Source organism: Leucopleurus acutus (assembly GCF_964270905.1).
Source record: "Leucopleurus acutus genome assembly, chromosome: 14".
NCBI classification, from domain to species: domain Eukaryota; kingdom Metazoa; phylum Chordata; class Mammalia; order Artiodactyla; family Delphinidae; genus Leucopleurus; species Leucopleurus acutus.
Window position 1 is genome coordinate 22,409,760 of NC_139156.1, and position 17,941 is coordinate 22,427,700.

General features: G+C 43.1%; 1 protein-coding gene across 3 annotated transcripts in view; it reads left to right on the forward strand.

Annotated features, from left to right (window-relative positions):
* The window catches only part of SORCS1 (sortilin related VPS10 domain containing receptor 1), a gene marked incomplete at its 5' end in the record, with an annotated part of 555,414 nt that overhangs the window by 522,724 nt on the left and 14,749 nt on the right, over positions 1–17,941 (forward strand). For all 3 annotated transcript variants that reach the window (XM_082855012.1, XM_082855013.1, XM_082855011.1), the window contains 3 exons: positions 98–210; positions 4,956–5,087; positions 14,099–14,198. In XM_082855012.1, coding sequence (XP_082711138.1) covers positions 98–210; positions 4,956–5,087; positions 14,099–14,198 — 345 coding nt within the window. The remainder of the gene's footprint in view (positions 1–97; positions 211–4,955; positions 5,088–14,098; positions 14,199–17,941) is intronic.

The following is a 17,941-nucleotide window of genomic DNA, read 5'->3' on the forward strand; positions in this document are numbered from 1 at the left end:
GACCCTCCATTAGGGCTTTGCATAAAATATAAAGTACAACAGACTTCTTGAGAGACCTATCTGACTTATAGGAATCCCCCTACTGTTGTATTTCCAGAGGAATTCCGATCTCTTCGCCTGTCCTTTTCTCCAAACCTGGACGACTACAACCCGGACATCCCTGAGTGGAGGAGAGACATCAGCCGAGTCATCAAAAAGTCCCTGGTGGAGGTGAGTGCAAACAACTCCTATGTCCCAGACCCTTCTCCTCTCTGTCTTTACCGAGCTTCATGGAGAGGGGACCCTTGCTCAAATAAATGGCAGGAAAGAGCCGGAGGCCAGGGGAAGTGGGTATCATCTGTCTGATACCTGCAAAGCTGAGCCCCATGTGTGCAGACACGTCACAGGTGCTATGGGGGGAAATGAAATTGAGTAATCGGGGGTCCTTACCCCTTGTGAAACGCTTGTTCTGCTTAGAGACGACGACCCTGGAAATATGTGACAGTCACGTGGCAGAGTTCATGATTAGCCATTGGTACATGTAAAAACAGCTCCTGTGCATCATACTGGCACAGCATGGATACAGTTGGTAAGAGCAGCCTGGGTTCCAGCTTCACGAATGTCCAGCACAACAGCACAGTGAACCCTCAGCACAGGAGGGTAGTCATCTTACTATGTCCCTGTTCTTTTAATGGCATTTCTCTCCCACGACAGCCCCAAGAGGAAAGTATTATTGGGAGTTCCCTGGTGGTCTAATGGTTAGGATTCAGCTCTTCCACTTACATGGCCCAGGTTCGTTTCCTGGTTGGGGAACTGAGATCCTGCAAGCCATGTAGCATGGCCAAAAAAAAAAAAGGGGGGGGGGACCTAAAAGATGCTTAAAAAAAGGGAAAGTATTATTGTCTTCATTTGCAGATTAGGCAGTTGAGGTTCAGAGAAGTTAAATAACTTGTGTAAAGCCTCACAGCTAATAAGTGACAGAGCTACAAAACAAGCGAAGGATCTGAATCCCGTGTCTGGGTTTTCACATGTGAAGCATAGCCTCATCTGGTGCCTGGGAGAGTAACAAGGTGGTGTGGTTCATCCCTCTCTGAGCAAAGGTCACCTACAATTTGACAAGACACCCTCTTCTAGGCACATTCCCCCCTGCATACTCCACTTCCACGAACAGTCAGAGGAATGGGATATCTGCTCGCGGAGCTGCTTCGATTTATTGCACAAACCCAGAAAATCAGAGATGACTTTTCCCTAAAGTCTATTCTTAGCACGAAAGAAAAGTCAATTTAGGATTAGTTATACATTCTTTCCTGCACCCAACACATGGTGTCTCGTGACCCAAAGGGATAAGGAGAGACAAAGGCATTCAGGTAACCCCTGCTCAGAAAACAGATCTCGCATCCAGCCTTTTGGCAAAGAGCTGGCCTTCTCCGTACTCATACCATTATCTTTGTTGATATTTATTTAGCACTTACAATATTCCAGAAACTCTTCTCAGTGTTGTGCATTTTTAAACACATTTAATCACAAAACCCCTAGCTTATGATGTAGATAGAATAATTATTCCCACTTTACAAGTGAGAAAACTGAATTTAGAGGCAGATAACTTGCCCAATGCTGTATAGTTTGAAATCAGGCTCTGGAGTCAGACCATCAAGGTTTGAATCTTGATTACCACTCCACTCTGCTGCTATCCTTTGTCTTGTTACATAGAGAGACAGGAATAAATGGAATAGTGGGGTGGAGAGAGTTATCTTCTGTGCCTCTGGGTAAATGCCATCTCACCTTTATCTTTCTTAATGACTCAGCATCCATGACGTTATTGGTGGCTAAACATTATGGCCACCAGGGGCTGCAGCTACCAGACCACAGGCCCAACTGGAACAGGCCCTTTTTCCTTTGGAGCTGTTTGTCCCTGGTGTGACAACTGGTTTCTCTCCTCTGCTGCCCGAGAGAGATGACTTACACCCTTCAGTGAACCCACAGCTCACCTCCTTCAGTCTGCGGCATTCTAGAGGTCCATGTCCCTGCAGATCTCCGAGGCAGCTATCCAACACCCCCAGGTGGTTTATCAACCAGGCATTAGCTCAGCAGTGATGTTTTCCAGGCTGATTTCTCTTCCCGTTAATTGTCTAGGGATCAGATGCCCTGGGCCTCCACCTTTCCACCAGCTGTCCAGTAGGCTAGAAATGACTGCTCATTAATATTTCTAGGCCACTGTATAGCATAATCAGCTAAATGGAGAACAAACAGGTTGGCTCAACAGCCCTCAGGATAAGGGGTGATGGGGTGGAGGGAGCTTTAAAGGCTCCTTTGTTACCCACTCCTAAGAGGCAGCTGAGCCAGCCCTGGTTCCTAGCGCCCCACCCTATCTTTGAGATCAGTAATTACACTTGGCCACTTCTTTAAGTTCTGAAGTACCCTATTGCCAAGTGTCCCCTAATAAGCTCTATAAGAGGTACAGCCGGCAGTCAACTTATTTATAGTTTTCTTCCTATTCATTCTGTAACAGAATTTGATATAAAATCGACTGCGTTTTCCTCATCGGTTGGGATTTTTCTTTTGACATTTTGCAATGGAATCTTTAATTGAATGTCATTCAGTAAACAGTTTTGTTGATAACGAGGATGGTTTAGACATAAGCTTTGAGTTTAAAATCTAGGACGGGGCTTCCCTGGTGGCGCAGTGGTTGAGAGTCCCCTTGCCGATGTAGGAGACACGGGTTCGTGCCCCGGTCCAGGAAGATCCCACATGCCGCGGAGCGGCTGGGCCCGTGAGCCATGGCCGCTGAGCCTGCGCGTCTGGAGCCTGTGCTCCGCAACGGGAGGGGCCACAACAGTGAGAGGCCCGCGTAACACACACACACACACACACACACACAAAAAAAAATCTAGGACGGCCGTAAAACAGTATGATATCAGCCGGGATAGGAGCTGCTTTGTGATAAGTGTCAGGAGAAGGAAGGCAGGAGAGCGCTGGTTCAGGACAGAGGCATTATGGTCCGACCAAGGTTTCAAACTAAGTGTCACTACTCACTACCTAGATGACCCTGAGCCAATGTTGAACTTTCCTCCATCTACTGTCTGTCCTGTAGCAGAAATAGGGATGCCCCTCCCAGATCCCCATTCAGGGAAAGACTGTTATCTTAGCTGCTGGGAGTGCTGTGGGCAGAGGCTTCAGCGGCCTTCCCCATGTCATGTCCCTTTTGGAGTGGCTCATGTCCAATGACGCGGTTGTATAAAGGCCTGGCCACTCAGCTCAACCTCAGACAAATCTGAAGGGCCATTCTCACTCCTTACAGGATCTTCTGAGGCTGTTGTTGGCCTTTTTCACAGCTCAGCTTCTCCCTCTGTCCATTCCTGCTTCCTGGCCTTCGCTCCTATAGATGTTGATTCCAAGAATGTCCCCTAATAAACACCCTATGCACTAAACTCAGAGCCAGCTTCCTGAAGACTCCCAACCCGTGATCTGTCTTCACCTGTACAGAGAGGCATAATAACACTTGCTCCAAAGAGTCGCTGTGGGGTGTCGCATTACATTATATTAAGAAGTTGCTTAGCACAATGCCAGACACATGGTAAGGACCCAATAAATGGAATTTCCTGCTACTTTGAAAAAAATATAAATGTAGATTTCAGAAACCAACAATCATCTAATTGGGAAATCATGAAAAATACTCTGAAATAAGTGAACTTTACGAGGGCTCATGAAGGAGAAGTAATGTTCTAGCAGCAAATGTATAGAAAAGACATTCTGGGGGAGATGGCATGCACAAAAACATTTGCAAGAAAAGGCTGGAATACTGAGAAATTGTACGTGAGTCTATTTGGCTAAGCGTAAGATGACATTATGAGTTGTGGGTAATTAGTTTAGGAAGGAAAGGTGGGACCATATTGCAGGCTTTGAATAGATATTTAACCCAGTTGGCAGTGGAAATTTGTGCATGAATTTGGACATGGAAACACAATCTGCTTTGGACTGTAGGAAGATAAATCTGGAAGTAGTAGCCTGTCTGCTGGAGATGCGAAGGCTGTTGTAAAACTTGAAGGGAGAAAGTGTAAAGGCTGAATTATATTAACGGGGGGGGGGCATTTAAACAGGAAGGAACCAATAGGATCGTTCGTGTGGAGGGTGACTTGTCAAGGTCTCATAGACTGATTAGATAGGACATGGAAAGGAGAGTGTGGTGCTGGACGTGAGATAAGGCTCCCAGCTAGGGTATCTGGGAAAGGAGTGGCTCCGGTCGTCCACGTGCAGAATGAAGATTTCCGGGGTGAATATGAGACGTTCTCATAAAACAACCAAATGACGTTCTGACTTGGCCCCTGGAGAGAGAAGCCAGGATTTTAGCCGTGGATTCTAGAACCATCTAGAGAGTGGGCTCAGGAAAGAGGAAGTTCTTGAGTGAGTGATATCTATGATTTTAATAGAAGATTCCGTGCAGCAGAGTGAAGGGCTGAGAGTGCTTCCTGGAACGGGATGGTCATCAGGGTCTGACGCTGTGGAGAACTCAGCAGACGCCTGGGGGCTGTGGTCTGGGGTTAGGTTAGGTGATGGAGGTATGCCTGGTCAGTCTGGAGAATAACTCTAATGCTTTGAGGAAGAAGGAAGCTAGGTTAGAAAGTGTTAAGGCATGAGGGGCAGAAGATAAAGCTCAGTAGGTGACGGCCTTCTCACTGGCAAGGTCCACTTACTTATACAAGACAGGTACTGCTATTATTCCCACTTTTTAACTTGAGGAGATGCAAAGTGTTTCAGGTGTCACGGGGATGGAGCTAGGACCAGACCTCAGAGTCTGACTTGTACCCAGTGGTGTCTCTCACATCCCTCCCCAACTGGTGCACCCAGGACCCTACTTTCCCACCCTACCTCCACACCTTTGTGTCTTCTTCCCCCCACCCGACTCTCTGCTGAACACTTGATCCCTTCTCATCAGCTTTCCTGCAGGACTCACACGCGCCTCTGTGTCTCTCCCTCAGGCCACCGCGGTTCCGGGCCAGCACATCTTGGTGGCGGTGCTCCCTGGCTTACCCACCGCTGCCGAGCTCTTTGTCTTGCCCTATCAGGATCCCACAGGAGAAAACAAAAGGTCAGCCGAGGACCTGGAGCAGGTGAGTCCTCAGGTGACATTTCAGCTTCTCCCAGCAGTCTGAGCCACAACCCTGCTAGTGTCTGACCACGACAGCAGTTCTGGGGAATCTCCACTTGGAAGCAAGGGTGCCAGCTGTTTGTGGAGTCTTCCACTTTCCTGTCCTCTGTTGAGGAACATAATCTGGTGATTTAACTACAGCTTCACCAAAAAATATGTGCAAGAGTGTGTATTGTCATCAGTGGCTAAATCACTCAGAGTCTATCCCACGCTGTGGGATACTCTACAGTGTCTACGATGAATGAGATAAATCTTTGTGTACTGATGTGACAAACTGTCCAAGATATTAGGTGGGGCAAAAAAGCAAGAGGCTACACAAGACATAGAAGTCAAATCCATTTATATCTTACCTCACACACTTACATCACAGGAGTACCATCAGAATCAAATGATGTATCTTTTTAAAAAGGTACAACTTTCATACAAATCATGAATCACCACCATACTAAGATGACCTGATTTGAGCTTATAATAAATGAGTGATATTGGCTCCAAGCACCTCTCCTGGCTACGTGGGGTCTACTCTCTCCTCATCTCCACCACCTCTGAAGTATTAGGGTGTCTGTGTGTGTGTGTGTGTGTCTGTGTGTGTGTCTGTGTCTGTTTCTCTCTCTTCTGCTCCCTTAGGTCTTTTTTCCTCCCTTCCTTCCTTTTAACTTCAAAAGATTATCCAATGTCTATAGTGAAGATTATTACTATGATGATGTTATTGTTGTTCTTATTCTTCACCCATTCAGTTAAAATGATCAGTCTTGGTCTGGTTCTCCTGTTAAAAACTACATGATTTTGGTTTCTCAATTCTTTCTGGCAGATAGATTAAAAATAGGATTCCTGGGGCTTCCCTGGTGGCACAGTGGTTAAGAGTCCACCTGCCGATGCAGGGGACATGGGTTCATGCCCCGGTCCGGGAAGATCCCACATGCCGTGGAGCGGCTGGACCCGTGAGCTATGGCCGCCGAGCCTGTGCGTCCGGAGCCTGTGCTCCGCAATGGGAGAGGCCACAACAGTGAGAGGCCTGCGTACCGCCACAAAAAAAAAAAAAAAAAAAAAAAAATAGGATTCCTCTCAGACACTAAGTAAATATTGGCTTTCTCCCTTCCAGTACTTGGAGCTTTTCAGTTTACTTAGAATAAATCTATAATCTAGTCCCATGATCTCTAGTCTCCAAGATGGCTTGAGAACCTCCTATAATAGCCTTATTAACAACCCCAAATTATAGGCTGGCCTACCTGTGGGCACACCCGCCTTTTAACTGCCGCTTTTTCACTTGGCAAAAGACTCACCTCTCTATTGTTTTCCATGTGCAAGTAATTGAATAACTGGGCTGTCAAGGAAAGCCCCACTGAACCCCGTCTCCTAGTGAACTGTAGTTAGGGGTCGGGCAGCAGGGAACCCATGAGACCTACATCTGACTTTGCTCAGCCCTAGCTCTAGACTTCCCACTGTACTTGACAAATTATTCTCTGCACCTGCAATTCAGTGGGAGAAAGAATGGATTATTTCTTATCACCACACTGCTCATGAGACCTAGAGGGGAGGTAGATCGCTATCCAAGGCATGTAGGTAGGGACGCTTATAATTATTCCTCCTCTGGAAATCTTACGGATTGTGCATGAAATCCAGAATATAGTCTCCTCGATGTGGAAGAGTCCGGTTTTAAAGCCAGCTAATTCCCCAGTTACCACATCATCTGTGCATCCCTATGTCTCATACTTTTCATTTTTTCTCTAAAATACATTTTCTAGATGTTTCCTTGAGAGGAAATGTGGGAAGAAGAGGGGTGTGTTCTCTGAAACTTGGTTTACTTGTGTATCTTGCTTTGACTGTCTATTTTCCCTAGAGTTCTTCTTTCTCTTTATTCGGTCTTGTCTGAGTGGCTCCTCCAGGGACACTCTCGGAGACCTGAGTAATTGTCCCTGAGGCAGCCTGGTATCAGGTATTGATGAGCCATTTAATTGGAGATCTAAAGGCAGCTGGCTTGGCTTCTGTGAAAGCTGTGGGACTTAACATTTGGTACACATGTAGGGAGTCCAGACATTTTATTAGAAAGACCACAGGTTTGGAGAAACATAAACCAGGTTTCTAGCTTCAGCTCTTGTATTCATTGTGTATATCCTATAGAGGACAAATATTCAGAAAAGTTAAGTAATTCAGCCCAAATCACATAATCTATAATACCCATCTCAGAAGGTGTTTGAGAGGTCATTAAAGAAATGATACAGCAAAGCCCTTGACCTATAGTAGATACTCAGTAAGTGGTAAATAGATGTTGGTTACATTTATGGACATTTTGTGATAGGAGGAGAGTATATGAGAAATGCAAAAAAAAAGAAAAGTTAAGAGTATTAAAGACTAGTTTCATCCAGGACATGTATTGGAAGAAAGAGGATGGTGACAATAAGGAGAAAAAGATTAATGAATGAAATTGCACAAGAGAACAAGGACAACAGGAAACAGAAAGAACATGCTTGAATGAGTAAACTGGAGAGAGGATGACTCATCTAAGTTATCATGCAGATGGATGGCATTAAGGGAAAACAGAGTACCAAGTGAGAGATTGTAACTCTGGTTAAGGGAATTGCCAGTGTAGCAGCCTTACCCGGAACTCAAACTAAATACAGTGGCCAACCAAATGCCAAACCAAGTACATAAGAAATCAGTGTCTTGTGGAGAGTATCATTACCCCGATTAATAAGTGCAGTTATGAAATCAACATAGAAATTAAGCCTTGTGTCGAGAACCAACAAAATAGGGGCTGCCCACAGGAATCCTACAGGTTTTGTCCTAAGAGGGGTCCTTTAATCTTTCTCTCTGACTCAGTCACTCTAAAATGAAGAAATTCAGGCCCCAACAGGGAGCTGTGAATTGCCTGAGGAGACACAACTCTTCAAGGAAAATGAGTTTCTGGTTCTGTTTCTGCAACTAACTCTCAAGCCTAGCAGTCCCCTTGCTCTGCCATGCTGCAGATGTGTCTTTGGGTACCACTTGACTTCTGCGGACCCCCCAAGATACCAAGCCTGTTGTACCCAGAAATGAACAAGAGATGTTTTACTTTGGGTTTTTGCAGGGTTTTTTTTCCTGATGCAGTGAACATATATTCTATTCAAACATTTAAGGGGAAAAGGTGAAGTGATGAGCTTCTTTAGTTGGGAAGTCCAAGGATACAGTTCAGGCGTGGATGAACTCAGAGAGGAAGCGTCACCAGATTACTCCCCTGTCTTCCTCTCTCCCTCTTTCTCCATCTCTTTTCGTTGCTACCACATGGGAAGTCTGCCTGAGAATGAAGCCAACGCATAGGAAGACAAGAATGGCCACAGGAAGCCCCAGTCTTTTATTTAGTCATCCTATCAGCCCCATTCAAAAGACATTGCCTCTCCCCTGAGTGCACCCCAAGAGCCCAGGGTGATAATTCTCACTGACTCAACTTGGCTGAAGTGGGCATGTCTTAACTAGCCTGGTAATCAGAAGACTAGAGCTCCATTAGTGACAACTCGGTGTTTTATACCCTCCCTGGATCAGGAGTTTAGGGAGCCCTTCCTAAACCAAATGGGCAAAGAATAAATAAGGATATGGTTCCTTAAAGAAAAATGTGGGGGAAGGAGAAGGAACGGGAGGCAGGCAAAAGCAACTGACTTCCTCTGTCATAAATGACATAGAAATTTCAACTGAATGCAAAATAAAACCAAACAACAGAAAGGACCCCACTCCTTTAAAGGCTGCACTCTGAATCCCAGATGGAACTTGGGAAGAGCTGACTTTATCCCCCCTGTTAATACTCTGGCCCCTTTCTTGTAAAGATACTGCACAGAACTCCCAGCAGGGGAATGAGTGGGACCCCGACCAGATGGACCCTGAAGACTGTGAGGGCAGGGCCCCAGCAAAGGGCTCTGGGCTCTCCTCCCTCAACTTCTTCTAATAATGTTCCCAGGGAGGAGAGATGCTGGCTTAGTTGGAACCAGCTTGTCTGTGAAATAAATTGAAAATTCCTCACAGTGAGAAGTACTTGACCTTGTTATCCAGATAACATTGGGCTGGGTTAATCAAGTGACCTCTGTCTGGGAGGGTTCCACCACTCTTTACTTCACATCTCCAGAGAGTGAGAAAAGTCTCACTTGCCCTTAGCTGGCCTCATCAGGGATAGGGCTACCCTGAAGCCAGCTGCTCAGGTGTGGAGCAAACCATACCCCCTCCACCACTGTACTCCCAGGCATCTCTCTGAGTCCTCAGATTTGTATCTACCTCTCCTGGAAGGAGGAAGGACCTTCCATCATGCTCTGGGTGTGATGCTGTGTTGGGGAGATAGGGAGCCTACGTGGTGTTGTCTTGCTGAATCCTTAAAGGGCATGAGCGCATTTAAAAGGAACAAAAAGACTAAGGACAAAATGTCAACCACCAACAAGGAATTTCCTCTTCGGTTGTTTGTGTTACCATGTACATTTGACAGATGCAGAATCCAAAAGACAGGGAAAGGAAAGGTGCCTCTGGAAATGGAGCAGTCTATTGGCAACATTTTTAGAAATTAAAGATTCATTATGAAATGTAATAAATCATCTCAGACTATTTTCTTTATACTCAGTCTGCCCTGTTCAGATTTTTTAAAGCGAGGAATTGAAGAAATATTTTGGAGTTCACAAGGAAGGTCACTAAAACAGGAAACTGTAATTGAAACAGCAGGTAAGAGTTGAGCCAAAGGAATATGGCAAAAGGAGAAAAAGAGAAGCTTAGAGCTGGTGTTGGAGAGTCCCAGGGAAAGGAGTGAATATGGACGAATTATTTCTTCATTATGTCATCCAGGAAAAACTTCTTAGGCACTTTAATCAAACTGATTCTGTCGTGCTAACAAAACAGAGAATTTTTAAATAGAATTCATGTTTGGCTCCATTGCTTACTCCAAGTTTTATTCCAGAAGTCATGCTATATGAATTGAGAAAGATCTTTCTCTGTTGATTCCAAAAGTAATATCACTCAACTACTCTTTGAGGGGGCCTTCATAACTTAACATGATCAGGATTGACTGACTGGGTCAGTTGCAAGGTCATCCCAAGCAAGTCTCCCTCTAAACATGGCACCAGAATGCTATTTATGTTCAGTAGGGTTTGCATCCCTCCTCCCAACTTCAGAGATAAGCATTCGTTGTTTGGCCCAATGTAGCTTTGCCATGGATAAATCTGCCAAAGCCCATTTTGAATCTGTAGTTTCACTTTGTACCACTTCTTTGGGTTTCATGTTTCATAAATTACCAACTGCTGTGTTGTCCTTAAACTTTTCTTTCTTTGTGTTTCAATGTTTGACACTCCATTCTAATGATCTGAGAGTCTGTTTTCCTCTACTGGTCTCATTAAACATTGTTTAGATGTTGACTGTGTTCTTTGCATGGTAACCATCCCTTCTGTTGACTAAACATCTCTAGCTTACCACTTCTGGGTACCAGTAGGGTTGTACCCATGAGTCTCTTCTGTAGACAGAACCATGTGACTAATTCTGGCCAATGAGGTGGGAGCAGAAGTGATAAGTGTCACTTCCAAGCTGAAGTATTCAAATGCCAGGTACAGAACCTTAAGAATGCTTTTTCCCTCCTACGGTGTTGTGCACATTTGAGGGGGCTGATCTACCAGCCTTTGTCTCTGTGTGACTATAATGAGCCCAGCATCATTGCCTACCTGCAGTGGATATGGAGTGTAAGCAAGAAATATACTTCCTTTGTTTCAAGTCCCCAAAATTTTAGCATTGTTACCTCAGCCTGACCTAACCTATTCTGATTACCACACTTAAACATCATACTTCGTGAAGAAGATGAGGAAGAGAATTGATATTTTCCCTCTACCAGGTCCCTTCCACTACACCCTTTTGATGGTGTCTTTCCAAGTATTTTTATTGAGTTCCCACTGTCTTTTTAAGTGGTAGTTTAAACGAAGAGTGGGTTGCATTTGAATCATAGGCATATTCCACCAAATAGGCAGATACTAAGAATAATATGTTGTTTCTTTGGTCATGATTAGAGAACAGAAAATGGAGAGCAGCAGAAGAGGGATGCTAGTACAAAGGATAAATGAAATTTGCTAAGACTACACACTTTGGACAGAAAAAGAAAAATGAATAGATTCAACTTGCTTTAGGAGGACCGATCTCCCAGCAATTACACATTATTTCACTTGAGTCTTTATCATGCAAACTCGCGTGCTTTCCATTTAGGCTGTCACCACACTGTTCTATAGTCGCAGTTTATTCTGCTCCTTTCATAGCCAAAGACTCTCCTAAACATTATAAATTGTATTAACTGGTGAACAGAGTGTGGCAATCCTGAGGCTGAGGTTAGGAATTGCCTGTAGCTCATATTGGTCAACTGACACGGGACTGGTGTTTTAAGTTGTGCGCTTCACAGTTGGATGAGAGATAGAAGCATAATTAATGAAATGCTGCAATTTTTTATCTCCTAAATCTGCTCAGCTGGACCTCCTTCCAAATATCTTTTGCGTCTTTGTCAGCTGGCTCAAGGAAAATGTTTTTCATGGAAATGTCCTAAGATTAGGAGTCGAGCAAAACTGAATTCTCATCTCAATTCTTCAAATATTAACTGGGTAAACTTAGCAATGTCCTCTAAGCTCCATGTTCCTTTCAATGGAGATAGCAACACTAACACCTGAGATATGTTGTGTTAGAAAAAAATAGTAAGAAATATGCAACTTTGCCCATACAAAGTGTTCAATGCATAGATAATATATGTACAAACGTATATAACAACTCGTGAACTGATGAAAACAATACAGAATAAACATTTCTGCAGATGGGGTGGAAAACATTTAAAGTAATGTCAAAATCTGTCAACAGTTTCATACTCATTTGAGTAGAGAAATATATGGTTCTAACTGAGATTATTCTTGTAAGCAGTGTAAATTTTATTTAGTTTTGTTTCTGTGTATAAGTTCTTTCCCACAAAGTATTGAAGAAACATCCTCAGGGAGAAGAAAGAAATATCACTTCAGCTGGTTGAAAGAAAGAAGCCTTTCTCATGCAAATACATAGTCCCCTTTTGTCTACGTGATGGACTCTGCAAACCAGGATAGTTCCTTAATTACTTCTGCTAAGTTTTTCCTATTTGAGTTAAAATATTTTTTTCTCCAAATATAAGTATGTATGTATGTGCACACATGTATGCGTATGTATATAAACATATGAATTTCATGCATACTTAATTATATATATTTCACACATATATACACACATTTCTGTGTGTATATGTTTATTTCATAGCCAAAACCTTTCTGATAACCTCTACTAAAAAATCCACTGTCAGGCTTCCCTGGTGGCGCAGTGGTTGAGAGTCCGCCTGCCGATGCAGGGGACGCGGGTTCGTGTCCCGGTCCGGGAAGATCCCATATGCTGCGGAGTGGCTGGGCCCGTGAGCCATGGCCGCTGGGCCTGCGTGTCCGGAGCCTGTGCTCCACAACGGGAGAGGCCACAACAGTGAGAGGCCCGCGTACCGCAAAAAAAAAAAAAAAAAAAAATCCACTGTCAGATTCTTAGAAAGGCCTTGCCAATTGAATGATAAGAATAAGATAGAATAGGAACTTGTACATTGTAATACTTTACAGGACACAAAGGAAAACCATTCTACACAGTCCGTGTTAGAAATCCACTCTTCCTGTAAACCTGGAACATTTTGGAAGCTTCTCAGTACCCAGGAGAAAGAGTAGCTTATAGAGAGAGAATAAAGTTGTTTTCAAAATAAGTTTATCACAACCTTGTTCTTCTGCGTGGTTTGCCAAGTGGAAACATTTGAGAGGCTGAACTTGAACTGGATCCCAGGTGCTCATCCACGGGTCACTGACAGACATCCCAAGTTCCTGTTAAGCAAAGAAGTTCATCTGCAGGGCAGTTCGGTTCCATTACTGGACAGGGGCTTCTGCAGGAGACTCTGTGCTTGAAAACAAAGCCATCAGGCCCTGCTTAATTGATTAAAGGACCAAAGCTGTCATTTTGGCAACTCAGTAGACTAAGTGAAACTTAATAAATATAAAAGGAAAAATAATTTAAGAATTTAACTAGATGTTCAGAAAGCATCTAACCAGACTTAAATTGCATATGAATAAAATACTACACTGTGATTAGAATGTTAAAAATGTGGCAAGGAGACCAGATAATAGGAGTGTGGTTTTGTCTGATAGCTTTCCACAAATGACTCGAAAGGGTGAATGAAACAGAGCAAATTGAGCTGGTTTTCTACTTTAAACACGTGAACAGCATTTTACCTTGTCTAGAAAACCTTACCTTATGCTGTTACTACCCAAAACAAGGTCCTTTGTCCCTTGTTGGGGTTATTTCATGGCCCAGAATTCCATCCGTCTACCCAGTACACATGTGTCAGCCTAAGGAGTGGTTTTAGGTTCATAAGCACGAAACAGGAGTCAGCCAATGCATTAAGTTGTGATTTACACTTTGTTGCAAATGTATAATTTACTATTTTAGCAGAACAATATTTATCATCTATAAATATCCATGAAATATCCATTCTGGGAAAGCCACAGGGTATGTTTTGTGGAAGAGAAGGGAAGCAAAGAAAGGAATAAGGTAGAGTCCACTATCAAGGAGTAAAATAAAGGGATATGAGTCTCACCAGAATTTGTAAATTGTATATATTTACTTCTTTTAAATCCTTGTGTATAACAAATGCCCTCTCAGAAAACCAGGGGTGATTTCTCCAAGCTGGTAACAGGATAATTTTATAAGAGTAGAAATATCTGATTTACGAATAGTTTGTCCTATTTTGTAACAATTCGGATGTAAAGTCAAGTCATGCTTAGAAAATAATTCTGTCAGCAAATTGTGGACTAAAAACTCAAAATCAGGTAAACTCACATCATTCACATATCATATTGGGATGCCTTGGCCAGTGCAGTGAATATTGCTCAGCACGCTTGTATATAGTTGGTGTGACAGTTTTGGTAGCACTCACTCTGACACTTCTTCTTTCAGATATCAGAACTGCTGATTCACAAGCTCAACCTGAACTCCGTGCACTTTGAGCTGAAGCCTGGAGTCCAAGTCCTTGTCCACGCGGCTCACTTAACAGCAGGTCAGTGTTCCTGTCCCTGGGTTCTGGCTAGTGGCTCTAGCAGAGGGGATCCCAATTTGTTGTTTCAGCAAAACAAGTCTAAATGGTGCCACTGCTAATCAGAAATAGGGCATCAGCCTTTGGAGGTTGCCTTGCCGGGCATTTTTGCCTTAATGGGGACCCAAAAGGCAACAGAATAAGGTGATTTTCCCACTTAGTCCCTGGCAAAAACCATCAGTGAATCACTAAAAGACCCCTCAAATGATAGCATACTTCATCTTACAGAAATCTTGAAAATAAAGTTAACCTTACAAATAACTTTTTTCTGGTCTTTCTGCAAAACTTTATTTTTAAATCATTCATGTTACAAAGAATTTTCTTGCTTTGGGATAAAAGCAAGTCTTGGGATAAAATCATACAATAGAAATAGCTGGGACTTAGGAGCTGTCCAGGGTCATAGCCAGAAGCTGAACCCCACGTTGGTCAGGATCTTACAAATGAATTAATATCATTGAACTTCTGTCTCTTCACCTGTAAAAGATGATGGGGAAAACCTTCTTCCTAAGGCTATGTAGAAGTGTCAATAATAATTCAGGTTATCCCAAGTATATAGAAATAGATGTTATTGTTTTATATTAATAATAAATTAACACTATTTATTGAGTACTTATTTTTGCAGAGTACTGTATTGACGCTGCATAAAGGCCAGTAGGAGATGGTCTTTGCCCTCAAAAAACATATCATCTGGTTGTAGTGTTTCAAAGTTTGGTGGCAGTAGTGGTGGCAGTACTGTGGGGTGGGGGAAGTGGGCAATGCTGGGATCTCTGAACAAGTAAAACGCATAAATGCCTTTATAGAGAGACAACAGAACGTTTCTAAGCTCTTGGACTTTGCAGTTGTGTAGCCAGACTATTGGTTTCAGTCTTGCTCCATCACTTGCTTACTATATGGACTTTGAGAGGAGACTTAACTAACTTCTCTGTCGCATCTATGACAATGGGATTGCGTGAGGATTGAGTTGATTTAGGTAATGCACTTAGAGAAGTGCCTGGTGCATAGTAAGGTATTATTTTTCTTTTTATTCTTTTTATTCCTAACAATCAGAGTTTCATAAGAAATTTAAAGCAGGGATAAATTGTACCCAGTCAAAATGACCCAGGGAAGCTTCATGGAGGAGGTAATCTTTGGGAAGGAGCTTGAAGGATGGAAAGGACTGAACTCAAGAGATTATTGCAAGTACTGAAGCACCAAGGAAGGAACACGAAAGCCTTGAGGGCTTTGGGATGCTGAATAAGTGGGAACAAAGATCAGGTGTTGCCAAGTCCATTCTCTCGTTTCCTGGAGGTGTGCCTAGGTCTAGAGGATGGCCAAACAGGTTGGCCATTGGCCTCTTTTCTGCTTGGATTCCATCTTTTTTCTTTATTAGGGTTTCATAAAATGTTTTTTCTTAAAAAAAAAAATAAGCACTGCTTAAAAAAAAAACAGATATTTGAAAGTCAGTGTCCTGAGCATAGGATACGGAGGTGGGAGGGTGGAAATATGCCAGGCTGAGCCGTTTGTACTTCCTTTGGTGGGCTCTGGGAAGCCGTGGAGACCTAGGAGCAGAGGTGTGATGGATTCAGTGTCACTTGAGAAAGGTGACTCTTAAGAGAAAGGATTGAGTAGGGCCGATTAGCTATTCTGCAGCTTGTCCTCCTAATTCATCTGTCGAACAGACATTTACTGAGTTCCTGGCTACTCTGAGCCAAGAAGTGTTCTCAGCGTGGGATAAAGTCTCTGCCTTCATGAAGTTTCCATCATTGGGGAAAGCCAGGGAGGAAGTGCATTAACAAATGCCACCTTCCGAATGATGAAAAGGTCCTGAAGAAAATAAGAAAGTGTAAGAGAAAAGCAAACTATGAAGCATCTAGCATCCCTTAAGCTTGAGACCTGAACGAAGGCTGCCAACTTATCTCAGAGCATTTGATGATCAAGACTGGCTCTTTCCTACCAAGAAGGTTGGCCTTTGGTCTTCGGTGAATGGTGGTGACACGTGGCAGTTACACGTTAGCTGGTTGAACTGAAAAACAAAGTCCAGAAACATCCCTTGTAGTCATGCTGATGGCCAAGCCACTGACAGGTGTTGTCAAATGAAAGTAACTACTTGAAATTGGTTGAAATAAGTTTATTGATTATTTCATCGAACTACACAGTCCAGCCTGTTAGTTGGCATCCTGAACTTCATCATCTTCTCCTATGACAGCTAAAGTGACTTGTTCCCTTTGAATTTAGAGGTTAAAAACAGGTATGCCTGATACTCCATACTGAACTCTGGGTTTGAAGGGATGTGGCCAACTAGTTCATCCCTTTACAGCATACTCTGCTTTTAAAGGAATGCTATCTTCAGGCAGCATATTTTGCTGTAGTGTAGCCTGATTTATTAGAAAACACTCCCCAGGGACTTTGTTAGAAAGGGGATCATCATAGACCAAGATAGCCAGAGAACTAACCCCACTCTCAAATTCTGGAGGCAACTTGCATTTCATACCTTTTCTTCCCCATACCTCTCTCTCTTCCAACAGTTATTTAATATGCCTGATTTTTATTTAACTGATTGTCACATCACACACCAAAGGTGGTTCAGATTAGCTTCCTGAATTTGAATCTTATTTTAAGTGGTACTTAAGGATGCCTTCCTGTGATGACATCTGGTTTAGAGCTGGGATCCAGCTGAAAAATAAGGATAAAAAAAGTGGCTAATTAGCTGAAACTGATTTGGCCAGAGGCTTGGTCAGGGAAACTTATATAGCAAAGGCATCCATGAATCCGTAGTTCCATGTGGGAAAGAAAGGCCATTCCTGATAACCACAAAAAATTAATCCCACCAGTGTAAGTTCCAGGTGGCAAGGACAAATGCAAAGTTGGGAAGATCTGGAAAATTTATCCAATTAATGTTCATACTTCATTTCACAGCTGGGAATTTGGGGAGCAGTACGCAGATCCCTGGGAGGAAGGGCTGGCAAAAGGGAGTGTTACTGGGAACACACTGAGATTTGAAGGAGAGACCTCTGCAGCATAGATAGATACTATGCAAAGTTACCAAGGGAACAAAACAAAACTGCAGTTTGAGGCAAAAGCCCAGACTTAGGCTGGGCCAATTTGGAGAGAGTGAGAAAATTCTTTGGCTCCCAACCATTGGGGCTGTCCCTGATTCTTCCCTGTTAGATCTGATAGTATCTCTCCTACATCTTTTGGCAGTGTAATTCGAAACCTGATCACCTGGCATTATTGAGCTTCCTAGGATGCCTGGCTAGGTGACTGGAGTAAATGTAGACTTATATGTGGATAATCAACTCCAGTTGGAAGAGTAAAGGAAGAGAATGCCAAGGACTGACACAATAACTGAGCTTTGGAAACTTTCTCTGTATTGATTTTAGCCATATTTGTCATAATAGTGTTAGGACTGGCAGAATCTAAGGGTACAAAGTCACTGTCAGCCAGACTTTCATATGCAAAAGGCAAGGCTTGTGTTAAGGCTGGCACTCTTCAATGACTGTGATGAGGAAGTAAAATATAGGAGGGATCAGTTTCCCATTGGCGATTGTTCCTAAGTTATAGCTCTAACTGCCCAATTTTTTTTTTTTTTTAACTATTAGGACAGGGTGGTAGACTATGAGGGAATTCTCCTTTCACTCATAGAAAACTTGGCACATTGGGTAGGGGATCAGTTGGATTGAGACAATTGCTGCAGTTTCTTTGATTAAGTTGAAATTAACACATTCATA